This window comes from Rhinolophus ferrumequinum, chromosome 6 (genome assembly GCF_004115265.2).
Source record: "Rhinolophus ferrumequinum isolate MPI-CBG mRhiFer1 chromosome 6, mRhiFer1_v1.p, whole genome shotgun sequence".
NCBI lineage: Eukaryota > Metazoa > Chordata > Mammalia > Chiroptera > Rhinolophidae > Rhinolophus > Rhinolophus ferrumequinum.
In genome coordinates, this window is record NC_046289.1 from 44,481,005 (window position 1) to 44,496,062 (window position 15,058).

A 15,058-nucleotide genomic window follows, 5' to 3' on the forward strand; every position below is an offset into this window, starting at 1 on the left:
CCAAAAATGATCACAGTTTGGCCTAATAAAAACAACCAAGTGTTGGGTATTAAAGTAGCATCTCATAAAAGGGTTATTATTTACTACACTAATCATAGAATCTCAAAAATTTTAAGCTAAAAGAAATAAAAATTATAGTTATCTTTAATCTGTTTACTGAGAGGGAAATTAAAGGTCCAGAGAACAGGGACAAAGCCAGGACTACTAGGGACAAGCAGAAAGATAAAATCTGAGAATACCTACGGGCTGACAACTGTGATATACTTCTTAATTTTTTGAGCTGGGAAAGGGACTTACCTATGAAAAAACTGATGTAATCTTTCTTTAGTTTGTCCAAACCAACTTCCAAAAGCATCTGAACTGGAACAGTCCCACTGAGAGAAACTGTGTCCATGGTTCCATGGTAAGACTGATGAATGAGCTTACTTAGTAAACTGTTACTTCCACTATGGAGCTAGAAATCAAGAAAATTTTATGAAACTATGAATAAATCCAAGAAGCAAAAGAGAAGCAAACTGCATCAGCTACAAGCTAAAAACTGTAAGCTTGCATCTTTACTCTCCTGATACTATAAATTGTTTGGATAAAAGCCCTCAAGTTGCACACAGTTTCTAACATGCCATTCTTGACTCATTTGCTCAAGTCCAAAGCAATTAAGAAGGGTTTAAACTTATCACCCCCAGATGTAATTCCACCAAAGAGAAGGCAGAGTTGGTCTTTTGAAGCTTTACAACTAGGAATTCTCTTCTCCTGGCTAAGTGCTATCTGGCATCTTTTTCCAAATTGAACATCTTCAACTACACTGAAAACCTGATGCTACAGGTAAACTCTCCCTCAATGGTCCATGAACGTGTCATAAGGAACTCCTTATTGGCTACAATATCCAACATACTAACTTGATTATTTACAAATTAAAAAGAGCTGTGAACTTACAGATCTAACATGTATTCCAAATGTTAAACAATTAAATTTAAACATACCTAAAATGTTTGATAGTTTCTCACTACTGCCTATTACCTCTAATTTTCATCACAATCTTTTGCACTTTCTTTTTAAAAACTATTTCCACTTCGTTTGCACTCATTGCACATGGTAGGGATATACTCGTGAACACTTCACAAACAGAAACTCTCAAGAAAAAAATTCAATGGCCAAGACTAAAATGCCTATAATCACTAATGCCCAACTAAGGGGCAGAATTTTCATGCCTATGCTCTAGAGTGTATCTTTGTTCACACCTATGAAAGTTTCAAAGTTTTATAGCTATGAATTGGCAGCAATGTTATTTAAAATAATTCCTATTAAATGAGGAATCTTTTTGTTTCTAGCTTTTTACTTACCTTTTTCTTGATTATAAAAGCACAAATTCACTATGAAAAATTCATGACGTACAGAAATGTATAATGCAGTTGGAAAAACTAATTTGTAACGCTACCTTCCAGAGGTGACTGCTAAAACATTTTAGCATTTGATTCCAGGTTTTTCTCTCCAAAGTGTGCATTTTTTTAATAGCATATACTCCTTTCTTTTCACTGAACATAAGAAGCATTTCTCCACATCATCTATCAGCATCATTTTTAGCCAACTATCACACGTTGCATTCTGTGGTTATATTATTATTTACTTAGTCATTCCATTAACAGTGGAAACTTAGGTCATTTAAAATTTTTTGCTACCATAGATGAGGCTTTAATGATTACTCTGATACATAAAATCTTGATACATATTTCTGTGTATGAGCTTAAGATGGATCCTAACAAAAAGAATTGATTCACATGGCATAACACATTTGGAGGATCATTATCAAAATTGCTTTTTAGAGTATTCCAATTTGTACTGTCATCAGTAGTATATGAGAATTATCATTCACAACAACAGCAACAATGACAATATTAGTAGCTTACAAATATTGAGCACTTACCTGTGAACAAGGTGCTTTACATGAATTATTTAATCCTAAAACAACACTATGAGGTAGTAGTATTTCTACCCCTACTTTACAGATGAGGAAACTTGAGCTCAGAGAAGGAGACAGCTATAAGTCGCAGGGCTGGAATTCAAGCTCAGGAAGTCTATGCCAGAGCCTGGGTTCTTAACCATAGTGCTATGCTGCTGAGAAAATGTTCTAACACACAATCCTAGACCTACCCATGGCTGTACGTCACCACGTTGTAGACTCTGGATGATCAATGTGAAACACTTCACCAAGTCTTGATAGGAAATCACACCTTGAAAAACCAAGTCAGTCTAACATTATTTTCACGGTATTTCTGCAGATCAAATACATCATTAATCTTAAGGATACACAAATGAAGTGGAAGATAAGTATCTGTATTTTGTGCATGGGGAAAGGGGAAGAAAAAGGCAAAAAAAAAGACTTAATGCATTTCTAAAGAAAGAAATTAAACTGACTGCCACAAAATAACACACTTAGTAAAATATTAAGGAATACCTTTTCCTTTTACTAATAATCGTACTTTCATTAAAGTATATGTGTTGGTATATAAACACAGCATAAAAACCACCTAAGTCTTATACTTAAGGCAGGAGAAAACAATAGATTCTGCGAATTGCCTTGTCTGAGTACAATTCTTGTGCAGAATGTGCCAGTGCATTAGTAGAAATAAATTTGTATTAATAAAACAGGAACCAACTTCCACACAAAGCTAGTAGTACAGACTGTATTTCCAAAAGGCTTCATTAAAAGTAAACCTAAGAAGTAGCAGGAACAATTTTATTTTACAATCCTGATGGACACCTACTACTACTCATTTTGCACCACAGCTGCTCAGCAAAATCGAGATCACACCGTACTGTGAAAAGACACTCGATGGAACGATCAAATGCAGCACTGTCGTGCTTCACTGTCTGAAAAAAAAGCATCAGAGAATACTCAGTTTCATTTTTTTAAAAAGGTTAATTTAAGGCCAATAAGCTTTCAAATGCTGCTCTTAGAAAATATGGATCTATGATCACACACAAAGAAAGAGGCACAAATCAATAGACAGTGAAAAACTGGGCCCCTAAAATTGTTTTAAAACTGCAATGCCTTAAAACAAGCATCAACTTTCCTTCATATAAAAATATTTAATTAAATTACTGTTGTCTCCATTTTCCTATTTTTCAAATGACAACACAATTAGCTTAATTGAATAATACCACCCCTGGCATATTAACGTGCCATCTTATAATATATTAATAAAATAATGTGTTATAGTATATTAACATATTCATTTCTACTTCTCTGCAGTTGAGCAATTAATAATACATATGTATTAGTTCTCTTTAAAAATATTTATCAGCTCGTAAGAAAAACAATCACCAGAGCTGACATTAAAGACCAAGAAAAAAACTACCCTGTACACTCCTTCCACTGTACAGATTCACTTGAGATAGATGATACAGGATGAAACATAACAGTAAAATCACATTTTGAAAGTGATTTCAATATACATTTCTAACTGATAACAACCACGTACCTCTGTGTCTTTTTTTGTAGAATCACCAAATCCATCCAGCTTATTTAAGTCTAGAAAGTGACAAAAGTTTATTAATTCTGCATTTTATTTTTCTGCTTTCCAAATTATTTCCATCCTGATTCTATTTTCAAATGGCAAATGAGGACAATAAAAATGTAACTGGAGTTTAGCAAATGACTTAACTCTCCGACAGAAGTCATAATCGATACCCACCAGGTAGGCGTACGAGGATGAATGGAGGTACCTGACACACAATGGCAGGTACATGGTAAGTGCTCAAAGGCTACTGTTCCATCCCTCTTTTCCTATAATCTCAAATATGGTTGTGGTCTATAAATTTTAAAGTAAATCTTATTCTTAAAATTACTTAGGCTGTTACCATTAGCAATTCTGAATGAAAGACTTCATAGCTTCATATATCCCAATCAAAAACAGTACTAAGCCTAGAAAGACAATTTATATTTAACGATAGCAAGAATAAATTCCCAGGTAAGAAAAACAAACAATGCAGAGCATGAGTTAGGAAAACAAACACCATTCAGGAATTCCTGCACAACTTCAACAGCAGGTTTTGCTTCCAGAGGCGCAGGCCATTCAGTAACACCAGTCCTCAAACCATCAGCCAAAACCTATGAGAGATTTAAAAAGCACAAAAGCTTGTTAGTAGAAAACATAGTTTAATCAGTAAGGATGTATTTACTAATAATAATAGTAGCAGTAATATTTCTTGAATGTTTAATCTCATGCCAGGAACTGTTCTAAGTGTTTCATATGTAGTATGTTATTTAATCCTCACAAAAACTCTATGAGGGAGACATTAATATTTACCTCCACTTTATTGAAGCTAAAAAAGGGTAAGTAAGTTGCTTAAGGCCACACAATTAGTGCCTGGCAGTACCAGGGCACACACCCAAAGCTGGTGTTCTGAACTATGACGCCCTATGCGTAGATGCTACAGGATTCGAGGCTGATGAGCCTGCTCTGAAGATGCTTGTAATGTGGGGTACGAGGTCCAGATAATACAGATGAAGTAACTAAATGGAAGCTTATATAAAAGTAATATAAATGCATGTGCCTATATATACAATATCTAAACCAAAGTACTAACGAAAGGGGGTCAAGATAGGCTGGAATAGCCAGGGGTACAATGTGAAACCTCAGCTCAACTCCAACTCAAACGTGGGAAGCATCAGCTAAACGTGGGAAGCAGGGCTGGGAAGGAGCATGGAATGAGATGAAGAATGTGGGATGATTCTAACCAGCTGGAGAAAACACCTAGGGAACGCTGGGAAAAAAGATTATAAGGAATAGGGGCTAGACAGCAATAGTGATCTTAAATCTTAAAAAAATTGTTTATTTTGCAGAGAAGAAAACAGCCACTGTTGATTTTGGTGCAAGAAAAATGACATGATCAAATAGTTAAGAATTCCTCATCAGAAATACCCAGGATGGACTCTAAGGAAAAGAGCAAGTACCATGTTTCTCTATAGAAGTGACCTCAATCTCTACCCCCAGGGGGTCTTTGGCAAAACGTGCAGATAATTTTTGGTGTCACAATGACTGGGGGAGCAGGAGCACTTTGAGCATTTAATTTGGTAGAGGCCAAGGATGCAAAACATTTTGCGATGTGTCCAATGAACGCAAACCACAAAGCGTGGTCCTGCCCACAATGCCCATAGGGTCCCTGTCGAGAAACAATGAGAGATCATTAGAGTGGTCCAGGAGGGACGTGATAAGGTTTTAACCAAGATGAACACAGGGACAGAAACTTCAAAGGAAGAAAAGAACAATGTATGAGGGAGGGAGGGAAAAAGGAAAAACAAAAAATCCTTCCCAAAAAACACAGAGGGTTGAACTTGAAGAGACTATGGCCCTGTGCACATCTAAGATTCTGTGAATTTATAAGGGAGATTATAACAAAGCATGGATGACTTTCAAGTCAGACAGACAGACATTGAACCAGCTCTTTCGTTTACTAGTGGCATAACTGAACCATCCAGCACCACATGTTTGGCACATAGTAGAGTGGCCGCTTCTAGCTGTGGTAGTAAGGGTGGTGGTAGAAATAGTTCTTACTAAGTAAAATACAGTTGACCCTTGAACAACATGGATTTGAACTGCATGGGTCCAGTTATATGTAGATTTTTAAATAAATACAAATGTGTTTTCTCTTCCTTATGGTTTTCTTAATAACATTTTCTTCTTCCTAGCTTACTTTATTGTGAAAATACAGTATAATATATACAACATTCAAAACGTGTTAATCAACTATTTGTTATTAGTAAGGCTTCCAGTCAACAGTAGGCTATTAGTAGTTAAGTTGTGGGGGAGTCAAAAGTTATACTCAGATTGTCGATTGTGGGGCGGGGGGCTGGGGCAGTCGGTGCCCTTAACCCCTGTGTTGTTCAAGGGTAAACTATATAAGGGAAATGGAAGGAATGGTGGAACCAGATAGGGGTTCCCGGTCCAGAGATCTAGTCTAGAGAAGATTTCATGTTTCATTTTGGACATATTGAATTTGAGGCAATAGCACTCTACTCAAGTTGGAAATAATTTGATGGAAGTAAGAAAGACGGGAACTGGTTATCAGCTTAAAGCAGAGATCTGGAGTTCCCTTGTAAAGGCATTAGTCAAATCATTGAATATATAAGGTCTCTGCCAGGGTAGAGAGAGAAGGGCAGAGACACGAGGGGAGAAGTATGATGGCAGCCCACAGCAATGGTCCTGAAAGAGGTGCTTTCAAGAAGAAAGGTGAGAAAGGCAGAAAAAATACCAAATTTTGTACAAACAGAGCAATAACAACAATAGGAGGAAAAAGTATGCAGAATGCTTGGTCCTATACTAGCGGCTGAAGGCACAAGAGGTACCTGGCACTGAAGTCTAGTAAGGGAGACAGGTAAGTAAATGAATTACTGTGTGTGGTAAACGCTTTGACGCGGTATGTGTGGAGTTCTATAGCAGCACAAAGCACAAGCAGCATAGGCCATGCTGGGGGATCAATGCAATCGTCCTCACAGAGAGCTCACCCAGCAAAGAGGTGGGAGAAGGGCATACCAAGCAGAACAAGACTCACGCACCAGAAAGTGACAGAGTGACAGGATCAGAGCTACTACACGCAGGAAGCTCAATAGGGCAAGGGTTGGAGATTCACAGTGTTAGATTAAGCTAAAGAAGTAAGTCGGTGCCAATAGGAACAAGAAAAGGTGCTAAATGTCATTCGCCGTCAGGGAAATGCCACTTAATGAGACACTACTTCATCCCACTAGGACGGCTATAACACAAACCAAACAAAGTAAGATGAAATGAAAGCAGATAATATCAAGCACTGGCAAGGATGTGGGGAAAGTGAACCCTCATACTCTGCTGCTATGAATATAAAATGGTGGAGCCACTTTGGAAAAGTTATAGTTTGGCAGTTCCTCAAAAGGTTAAACATAGAGGTAAACCTATGATCCATCATCTCCACCCAAGAGATGTGAAAAGATATGCCACACAAAAACCTGTACATGACTATTCACGGCAGGCAGCATTACTTAGAATAACCAAAAAGTAGAAACAACTGAAACATCCATCAGCTGATAGATGGATAAACAAAATGTGGTATAGCTATACAACTGAATGCTGTTCAGCAATAAAAAGGAATAAAGTACTGCAGAAAGTACCTTAGTGGTTGCCAAGGGCCAATGGGGGTGGGAGGTAACTGCTAATGGGTATGGGATTTCTTTTGGGGGTGATGAAAATGCTCTAAAATTAAATATGGTCATGGTTGTACAACTCTTTAAGTATACTAAAAACTACTGAACAAGTGAATTTTATGGGATGTAATTTATATCTCAATAAAGCTGTTAAAAAAAGAAATAAGAAAATAAGTAAGGCAGTGACTGAATATAACTGGCTTTGTATGCCAGGCTAAGACATTTGGAATTTCTACTGCATTAAAATGAGGCACCCCCTTGAGATTCAATTTGTAGAGTGGAGCTAAAATTACTGAAACATAAAATTCTTGAAGCACATGCTCATTAATCTTTAGCATCAATCAAAACCCAAGTTATTACCAAGCAGATTACATGTGCATTTAAAATAATTGGCAACTAACCCACCTGGAAGGAGGGGAATCCATCATATAAATAAAAACCAAACACTCTAGCAGCAAAGGCAGAACTGTAGCTACTATTTAACGCTCCTTTTAAATACAAGGACAACTGCCCCATAGTAAAATTAAACTGTCCAAATTGCCAAGAGTACTCAATGCATACATAACATTTGGAACAAATTTTGAAGAACACAAAACTAAGTAACAATGATATTAGCAAACATTTTTATGAAAACATAAGATTTAATGCAAGTTACAAATTCCAGAAGGATACTCACAAGGAGAAATTTCAGTTCTCTGTGAAGATGACTCAAAGGACTTCTAGGATCTCCTGACTCCACTTTAATATTCTACAAAGTTCCCAAAGTCAGTTTTCATTGGTAATCTCATCTTCTTGGCATAAGAGTCATACATAGTAAGTTGAATTTCAACTACCCACACATTAAAAAACATATTTCATAAAGCACTAATGAATTGAAAAAGTAGGCGATACTTCATTTAGAACACGTTACTCAGAGCAAGATACCATAGATCCTGCCCATCCCGATGCAGCAACCTAAATTCATTCAGGCCACCACATGCCCTCTCTATACCACAACTGTACCTACATGGGACAACTGCTGTCCTGCTCTCTCCCACTGAATTTCCAAAGGACAAGTAGGAGAAATATAAATATATCTCAAGACTCAATGACAAAGTTAGCATTACCACACACCAAAAATACCTCCCCCATAAAAATGTCCATTTTTATTAATGTCCATTCTCATTAATGTCCATTCTAATTAAACCAACAGTGTGCTGTCCTACCTGGAGGTCAAGTTTTACAACCCTAAGATATTAAAGAAAAAGAAAAAAGAGAGAGAGAAAGACAGAGAGAGAGAGAGAGAGAGAGAGAGAGGCAGTGAACAAAAATAAAAAAGTAAATTCTGTTGTAGGTAAATTCCTATTGTAGGAAAAGAAAAGCATTAAGAATGTAATTATCCATAATTCCACCACCCTGAGGGAACCACTATTAATACTATCCAGGCTTCTCTGTATACATTTTTTAAAAATATAGTTGAGATTTTATTACGTATACAGTTTTGTACTTTTTCCTTTGGTTTACTTAAAAATAAGCATTTTCTATTATTATTATTAAAGATACTTTAAATAGTGATTTTTAAAGAAAGTATGTTTCACCATGGATATCTATTCTAATCATTTCCTTATTGAACATACAGATTTTGTTTTTAATATTTTGGAAACACAGCTATATTACTGTGAATATCTTTGTACATACAGAGAGTGCCAAAAAAATGTATACACATTTTAAGAAAGGAAAAAACTGTATTAAAATTGTAATACTCAATATATACCCATAACAAGTCACGTTTGACTTCTGCAATTACAAAAGGTGCTCAAAGTGGTTACCATCAGCGTCCAGACACTTCTGATTACGACCAACTATGCTTGACCAAAGTGTCCACTTGTATCACTGTGCATGCCACTTCGATTTCTTCACAGTACCATGCGTTTCAAACTTATCAGGAATGCTGCCAATTGTTAGATGTGTTAGAGGTTCTGTTATATATTCACGCCTCCATTGTCGTTGTACTTCCACAACATTCTCGAATTTCAAATACCACTTTAAAATGATCTTGCACTCCTTGAATGACAACCATGCTTCCACCATTTTCTTTGACTGTCCTGCCTGTCCCATGGTGATGATAGCATGCATTTGATTAACGCCATCTTTTGAGCAAACATCGTACTACACATTGCTACCATAATTCAATTCAACTTCGAAAAGTAATACGTAGATCACATCCCTTAAAATGTGTATACATTTTTTCGGCACCGTCAGTATATATTTGTTAGCAATTCTGATTAATTTCTTAAGACAGATTCCTAGAAATGTAAATATAGGGTGAAAAGGCTTTTAATAGTGTGATTCTTGATGTGTTGCCAATATCTGCACTCTTCTAAGAATAGCAGAGATGGTAAGCACTCTGATGATTAGCACTTTGATGATTTCACTTGTGTCCCAACTTCAAGAGATTTTATTAATCACTGGAAAATTCTTACGTTACATAATTGCAGCACTGTGGGCAACTGATAGATCAGATCACCTGGCCAAACCTCCACTAGCTGCCCTGGTGAGACTTCAGGGGCCACTTGAGCCTTTCAGAGCTCAGGGAGGGCTGGGGCTGGGCTCAGCAACAAGCAAGTTAAAAGTAAACGCACTGAGTAAACGCAGCAACAGAAAGCAGGCTTCGCTCTTACCAGAGTTGCATTTGAAGAAAGTGGAGGAATTTGAAGAATCTCATCCACGGGACTCCAGGAAACATCCAAAGTGATGGTAGTTTGCGACGCAGGGACTGTGTCATCCAAGGCAGTGGACTTCAAGAGCTCATACTGGGCAAAGCCCCTGGCTGTAACCTGAAAAGAGCGCATCCAGTAGGCAATTCACTATGCTGTCACATGACCAAAGGCCCATTATTGAAACTACTTTCGTTTCTCAAAAGAAGGAAAAATGCCATACTTTTATCCCAAATGGAAAAATAAGACAACTTTTTTAAATCACAAAGATTAGCTAAAAGACAGAAGGCATATACCAAAAAAGTACCAAAAAAATGTATACACATGTCTTGTATTCATCTTTTGTTATCGATATATATTATTACAATTTTAATAAAGTTTTTTCCTTTCTTAAAATGTGTATACATTTTTTTGGCACCCTCTGTATTTTAATTTTAATCATTAGCTGATATGAAAATAAAAACAAACATTTCGATACTACAGAAAAATATCTAGTCCTATTAAAAGTGAAAAAAATTTAAATTAGGAAGACAGGTAGGTAACAGTTTGAAGAAAATAATGAGAAAAGAAATACTTACAGTAGACAAGTGATGTCTTTTCTTATGTGAATTTTTTAAGTCTTCAAGATTTACAGAATAATTTTTATCAGCTATGGGACATTAAAGAAAAAAAATAATTTAAAGGTACAATTCAAAATAACAGCACTAGAAAATTCAAATTCTGAGGGTACCATAATTTAACACTAATAACAGTTGAGATTAAATTTTAAATCACAGATGAATGAAATCTTTATAGAAAAATGAAAGTGGAACAAAGGTCAATACTACCACCAAAAATATAATTATATGCCTACTATAAGACTGGAAATATATTGTCATTGTATTCAATTTTTTTTTATTCTCCAATAAAGAAAAATTTCCAAAATGACACATACAAATCAAATGAAACCCAAACAAAACAGTTATAAACTCTTGTCCAGATTTTTGTAGACCTGTTTCTGGAGATTCTAGAATACCGCCTACACGCTGCAAGTTACACACAAGAGTAGATTCATGGCTAACACAAGTTCCACTGTGTGCACCTCCCTCTTAACAATATGAATTTTCAGTTAAAACCACGAAACAATAACTATCAAATAATACGCACACATACACCCATAAAAGTAGTAAGAGTGAGCTCTCACCTTTACAACTGACCACATATAAGACGATTCCTGCAATGCTGCTATTTGTTGTGATAAGCTCAGCTCCAAGCCAACAGGTCCCTTCAGGATCTGAACTGTCACACCTCACCCAGAGGGGAGGAAGGGCAGTAACTGGCCGACTAATCTTCAAATGGGTCATATTAGGATTGTGAGCCATGGTGTAAAGTCCGATTAACTGCCTTGAAAACAAGAGTAAGAAGAATAAATTATAGGTAGAGATTGCCAATCAGTCAAGAATTTTCTTTTCCAAAGATATCACTAAGGTTTGTCCCAGAAACAAAAATCTGGAAATTAAGTTGCAAAGTACACATAAATATTTCACCCAGTGAAGAAGTGAGAGGAGGGCACACCAGGCAGATCAAGGCTCACACACCAGAAAGTGACAGGATCAGAGCCACTCTAAGCAGGGAGTTCAATATGGTAAAGGTAGAGGTTCAGTGGGAGTGAAAGCATGTTGTGAAATGAAGCTAAGGAAATAAATAGAATGTGTCAGTTATATCTCAATAAAGCTGGGGGCGGGGGCAGAGAAAGAAGTAGGAGCCAATAAGCACATGAAAAGATGCTTGATGTCATTAGTCATTGGGACACATAAGGAAATCTGACTATGAACTGTGAATTTGATACTAGCATTGTAACAAGGTTAAATTTCCAGATTTTGATCATTGTTCTGTGGCATGTAAAAGAATGTACTTGTTCTTAGCAAATACATCGTGAAGTATTTAGGGGTAAAGAATAATAATGTCTCCAACATACTGTCAATATTTCACAAAAAATTGTGCATGTGAGATGTGTATATTATATATCAATAGACAGTGGGAGTGGGGGAGGAGGAGGAATGAAGAATGACAAAGCAGATGCAGCAAAATGTAAATAATTGTTGAACCTGTGTTAAGGATATACAGAAGTTCCTACACTATTCTTGTAACTGTTCTGTAAATTTGAAAATATGTCAAAATTAAAAGTTACCCCAAAATGTGACCTAAATTTTTTTCCAAAGAGATGAAAACTGAATTTATTGCCAACAGATGTTCAGGAAAGGAATTTCTAAGGGGTTGTACTTCAAAAAGGAAATACAATAATCCCAGAAGGAAGGTCTGAAATGCAAGAAGAAATGGAGAGCAAAGAAATGATAAGCATATGGGTAAATCCCAACAAACACTGGCTGGAGAAAACAATACAAATAAATAATGTTTAAGTTGTGGGGGAGGAAAGAAAAAAGGCCTTCAAATATGATTTAAAATCAAGAAGCCAAGAAAGTGTTAATTTAGCTACATAAAAATGTTAGAAGCTTCCACATAACAAAACAAACAAAAACCACCACGAAGGAAAGTCACTTTGTGAATAGTGTCATTATAGTTGTTCTCTAATATTATTATTTATAGGACTATATCTTTCAGAACTCCTTGGTGGCAAGGACTTTTTGGTTTTGGAGGTGGGGAGGCCGGGCAGAGGGAAGTGTAGATGGCTACACAGGGAGGAGGCAGGAAGTAAGGCTGGCAAGGCAGACAGAGGCAGCAGGGTTTCTAACACAGCGGGGTCATTCTTCATTGGGCAGGAGAGCCCCATGCATTGCAGGACATTTACAATCCATGGTCCAGGCCAATAGCTCCCCTCAGTCGTCATGATAACCAAAAAGTACCCCTGCAATTTCCAAATGCCTGCTGGGTACCCTTGGTGGAAGACTTCTGGACTAGACAAGGAAGGCTCCTGTGTGTCACTCAAAAGGAATTTGGATGTTTTCATGAGGCAATGAGAACCGCTGAGGGATTTATAAGCAGGGGAGGAACACAATCAGGCTTTCTGGCAGGAGTGAGGAAGAAAGATTGGAGGGGAACCAGATTAGACACAAGGAAAACATTTAAGCAACAACAACAAACGGTACAGGGATTGGAGAAAGGGAAGATCACTGCAGCCTTCTTGGTCATGCCCGGGATACCTATGGGATATTCAAGTAGCGCTATCCTTAGAGAGAGTTAGGTATACCTATCTGGGAGGGGAGGGGAAGGAGGGATCTAGGATAGACATATATTTTTCCCAATGTTTATAAGAATGCTTCCATTTAAATTCCTACCCTCCATCCTAGTCCTACCCCAATACTAAGAAAAAACTTACCTTGCCCTCCCAACTGGTAAAGCAAGTGGTCCGACATTCTCACCACTAGAGAAATCAGAAATAGCAGTTTCTTCAGATTGTAGTTCTTCAACAGGACTTGTTTCTTCCTTTTCTAAAGGCTTTAAAAATGTTTTAAAATTATTTAACCAGGTAAAAGAACATTTAAGATAGCAGTCAACTCTTCCATGCTAAAACATAATGTACTGATTTCTACAACCTGAAGCACAAACGATTGGGTTATGGCAAGAATCGTAACTACAAACCAGTTTGGTACCAACAAATCTTGCCCTAAGAAGCATTTCCACTGTCCTATCAAAACATATTGCTCTAGATTGCTACTGATAAAGGAAGTATCTGATGCCATTAGAAAAGAAAGTGTTCCAACACGTACGAAATGATGCGTTCAAGACAAAATACCAAGGGAGACCCAGGGGAGGGAGACTCCCCAAGTCCGTCCAGCTCTTTGCTCCCGAACATGAACATCCACAGCCCTTGCTCCTTAAAGCTATTCCTCTGCGGGCTATCACTCTCAGTTGGGTGACAGGGTTCTGATATCTCTGAGTTTCAGTAGTTAACTAGCTCAGCTTTGCCAACAATAACAATTATGAGTAAACGTTTCCTAAGCATTACCAGGTACTAGCTACTGCTCTAAGTTTTCTTTTATTCTTCATAAAAGCCCTGAGATAGATACTATTACTAACCCTGTTTTCGAGATGGGAAACCTGAGGTAGCGAATGGCTGAATAACTTGCCTAGGATAACACAGCTGCTGAGTGCAAAGCCAACATTTGAATCTAGGTAGTCTCTTCTGGCAGTACATCTGCTGCTGACTTAATAGCTTATCAGACCTAGATGTTTCCTCAGCTTTGAATTTCTTTTGCCAGATTCCAGATTTCATTCTCTTCCAGACTTGGGTTTCCAAAAAGTTCCTAGAACTAGAAGTACCCAAGAAACATCATTTTTTCCTCTGTTCTACTTTTCAATAGTCATATACCTAAAACTCATGCTTTAAGCTCTACTGATCTTTGCAGAAACAACGGCCATTTTAATTGCTCACCATCCAAAAATGCCAGGGCCTAACTAAATTCCAGGTAACTACTTACAACTCTGAGCTGCATTCTGATCAGCATCCTAACCAAGATTTCCACAAATACCCTCTGCTCATCTTTACCTTTCCCAAGATAACAACTCATCTTCATCTGACCATCTCTATTTTTTCATAAATTTCCCCTTCTCCCCACTACAAACGTCTAAAGTCAGCCATAATTCACCTATAATTATTTTCCAAGCATTTGTCCACCATAGATAAGCACTAATAACACCCATTCGTTAACATAAAAAATAAAGTAGTTCCCCTCCTCAGAAAAGAGTTTTCATGTGTGTGTATTTAAAATAAAGAGCTCCCCGTTCATTTATCACAATGCCTGTCCAGACAGCATGAGTGAGGGTCCCAAAGCAGACCGGTGCTGCGTTCCTTCTGAAGGAACCTCCACTTTCCCCTATGAGAGCCTGTTCCTATTACTTCAGGACACAATGTAACCAAAGGAATGGATGCTGGTCCCCAGCAACCATGTAATGTGACAGCATACCAGCACTCAGTGAAAACCACTCTGTCAAAACAGTTACCATAGTTAAAACACAAAAGTTTAAGATTGTAATTATAAAATGATACAAAAATAAGAAGTTCCCTCTTGTTACATTTAACAAACAAAAATGAAAGTAGAACTTCATAGTTACTTATGCTGTGTCCTTCACTATAGCAGTCACCTGCCAAATGCGGCTACTGAACACTTGAAATGTGGCCAGACCAAACTGAGATGTAAGCGTAAAATAAACACCAGATTTTGATGATGTAGTATGGAAAAAAGAACTT

At 37.2% G+C, this 15,058-nt stretch overlaps 1 protein-coding gene across 3 annotated transcripts in view; it reads right to left on the minus strand.

Annotated features, from left to right (window-relative positions):
• The window catches only part of ZWILCH (zwilch kinetochore protein), a 30,987-nt gene that overhangs the window by 9,884 nt on the left and 6,045 nt on the right, over window positions 1-15,058 (minus strand). For 2 of the 3 annotated variants that reach the window (XM_033109571.1, XM_033109570.1), the window contains exons 4-13: window positions 13,187-13,305; window positions 11,054-11,253; window positions 10,449-10,519; window positions 9,835-9,990; window positions 7,851-7,922; window positions 4,015-4,108; window positions 3,480-3,529; window positions 2,763-2,868; window positions 2,149-2,228; window positions 298-454 (exon numbers count right to left, since the gene is read on the minus strand). In XM_033109571.1, the coding sequence (XP_032965462.1) occupies window positions 298-454; window positions 2,149-2,228; window positions 2,763-2,868; window positions 3,480-3,529; window positions 4,015-4,108; window positions 7,851-7,922; window positions 9,835-9,990; window positions 10,449-10,519; window positions 11,054-11,253; window positions 13,187-13,305 (1,105 nt within the window). The remainder of the gene's footprint in view (window positions 1-297; window positions 455-2,148; window positions 2,229-2,762; window positions 2,869-3,479; window positions 3,530-4,014; window positions 4,109-7,850; window positions 7,923-9,834; window positions 9,991-10,448; window positions 10,520-11,053; window positions 11,254-13,186; window positions 13,306-15,058) is intronic. The other variant, XM_033109572.1, reaches the window with a different exon arrangement.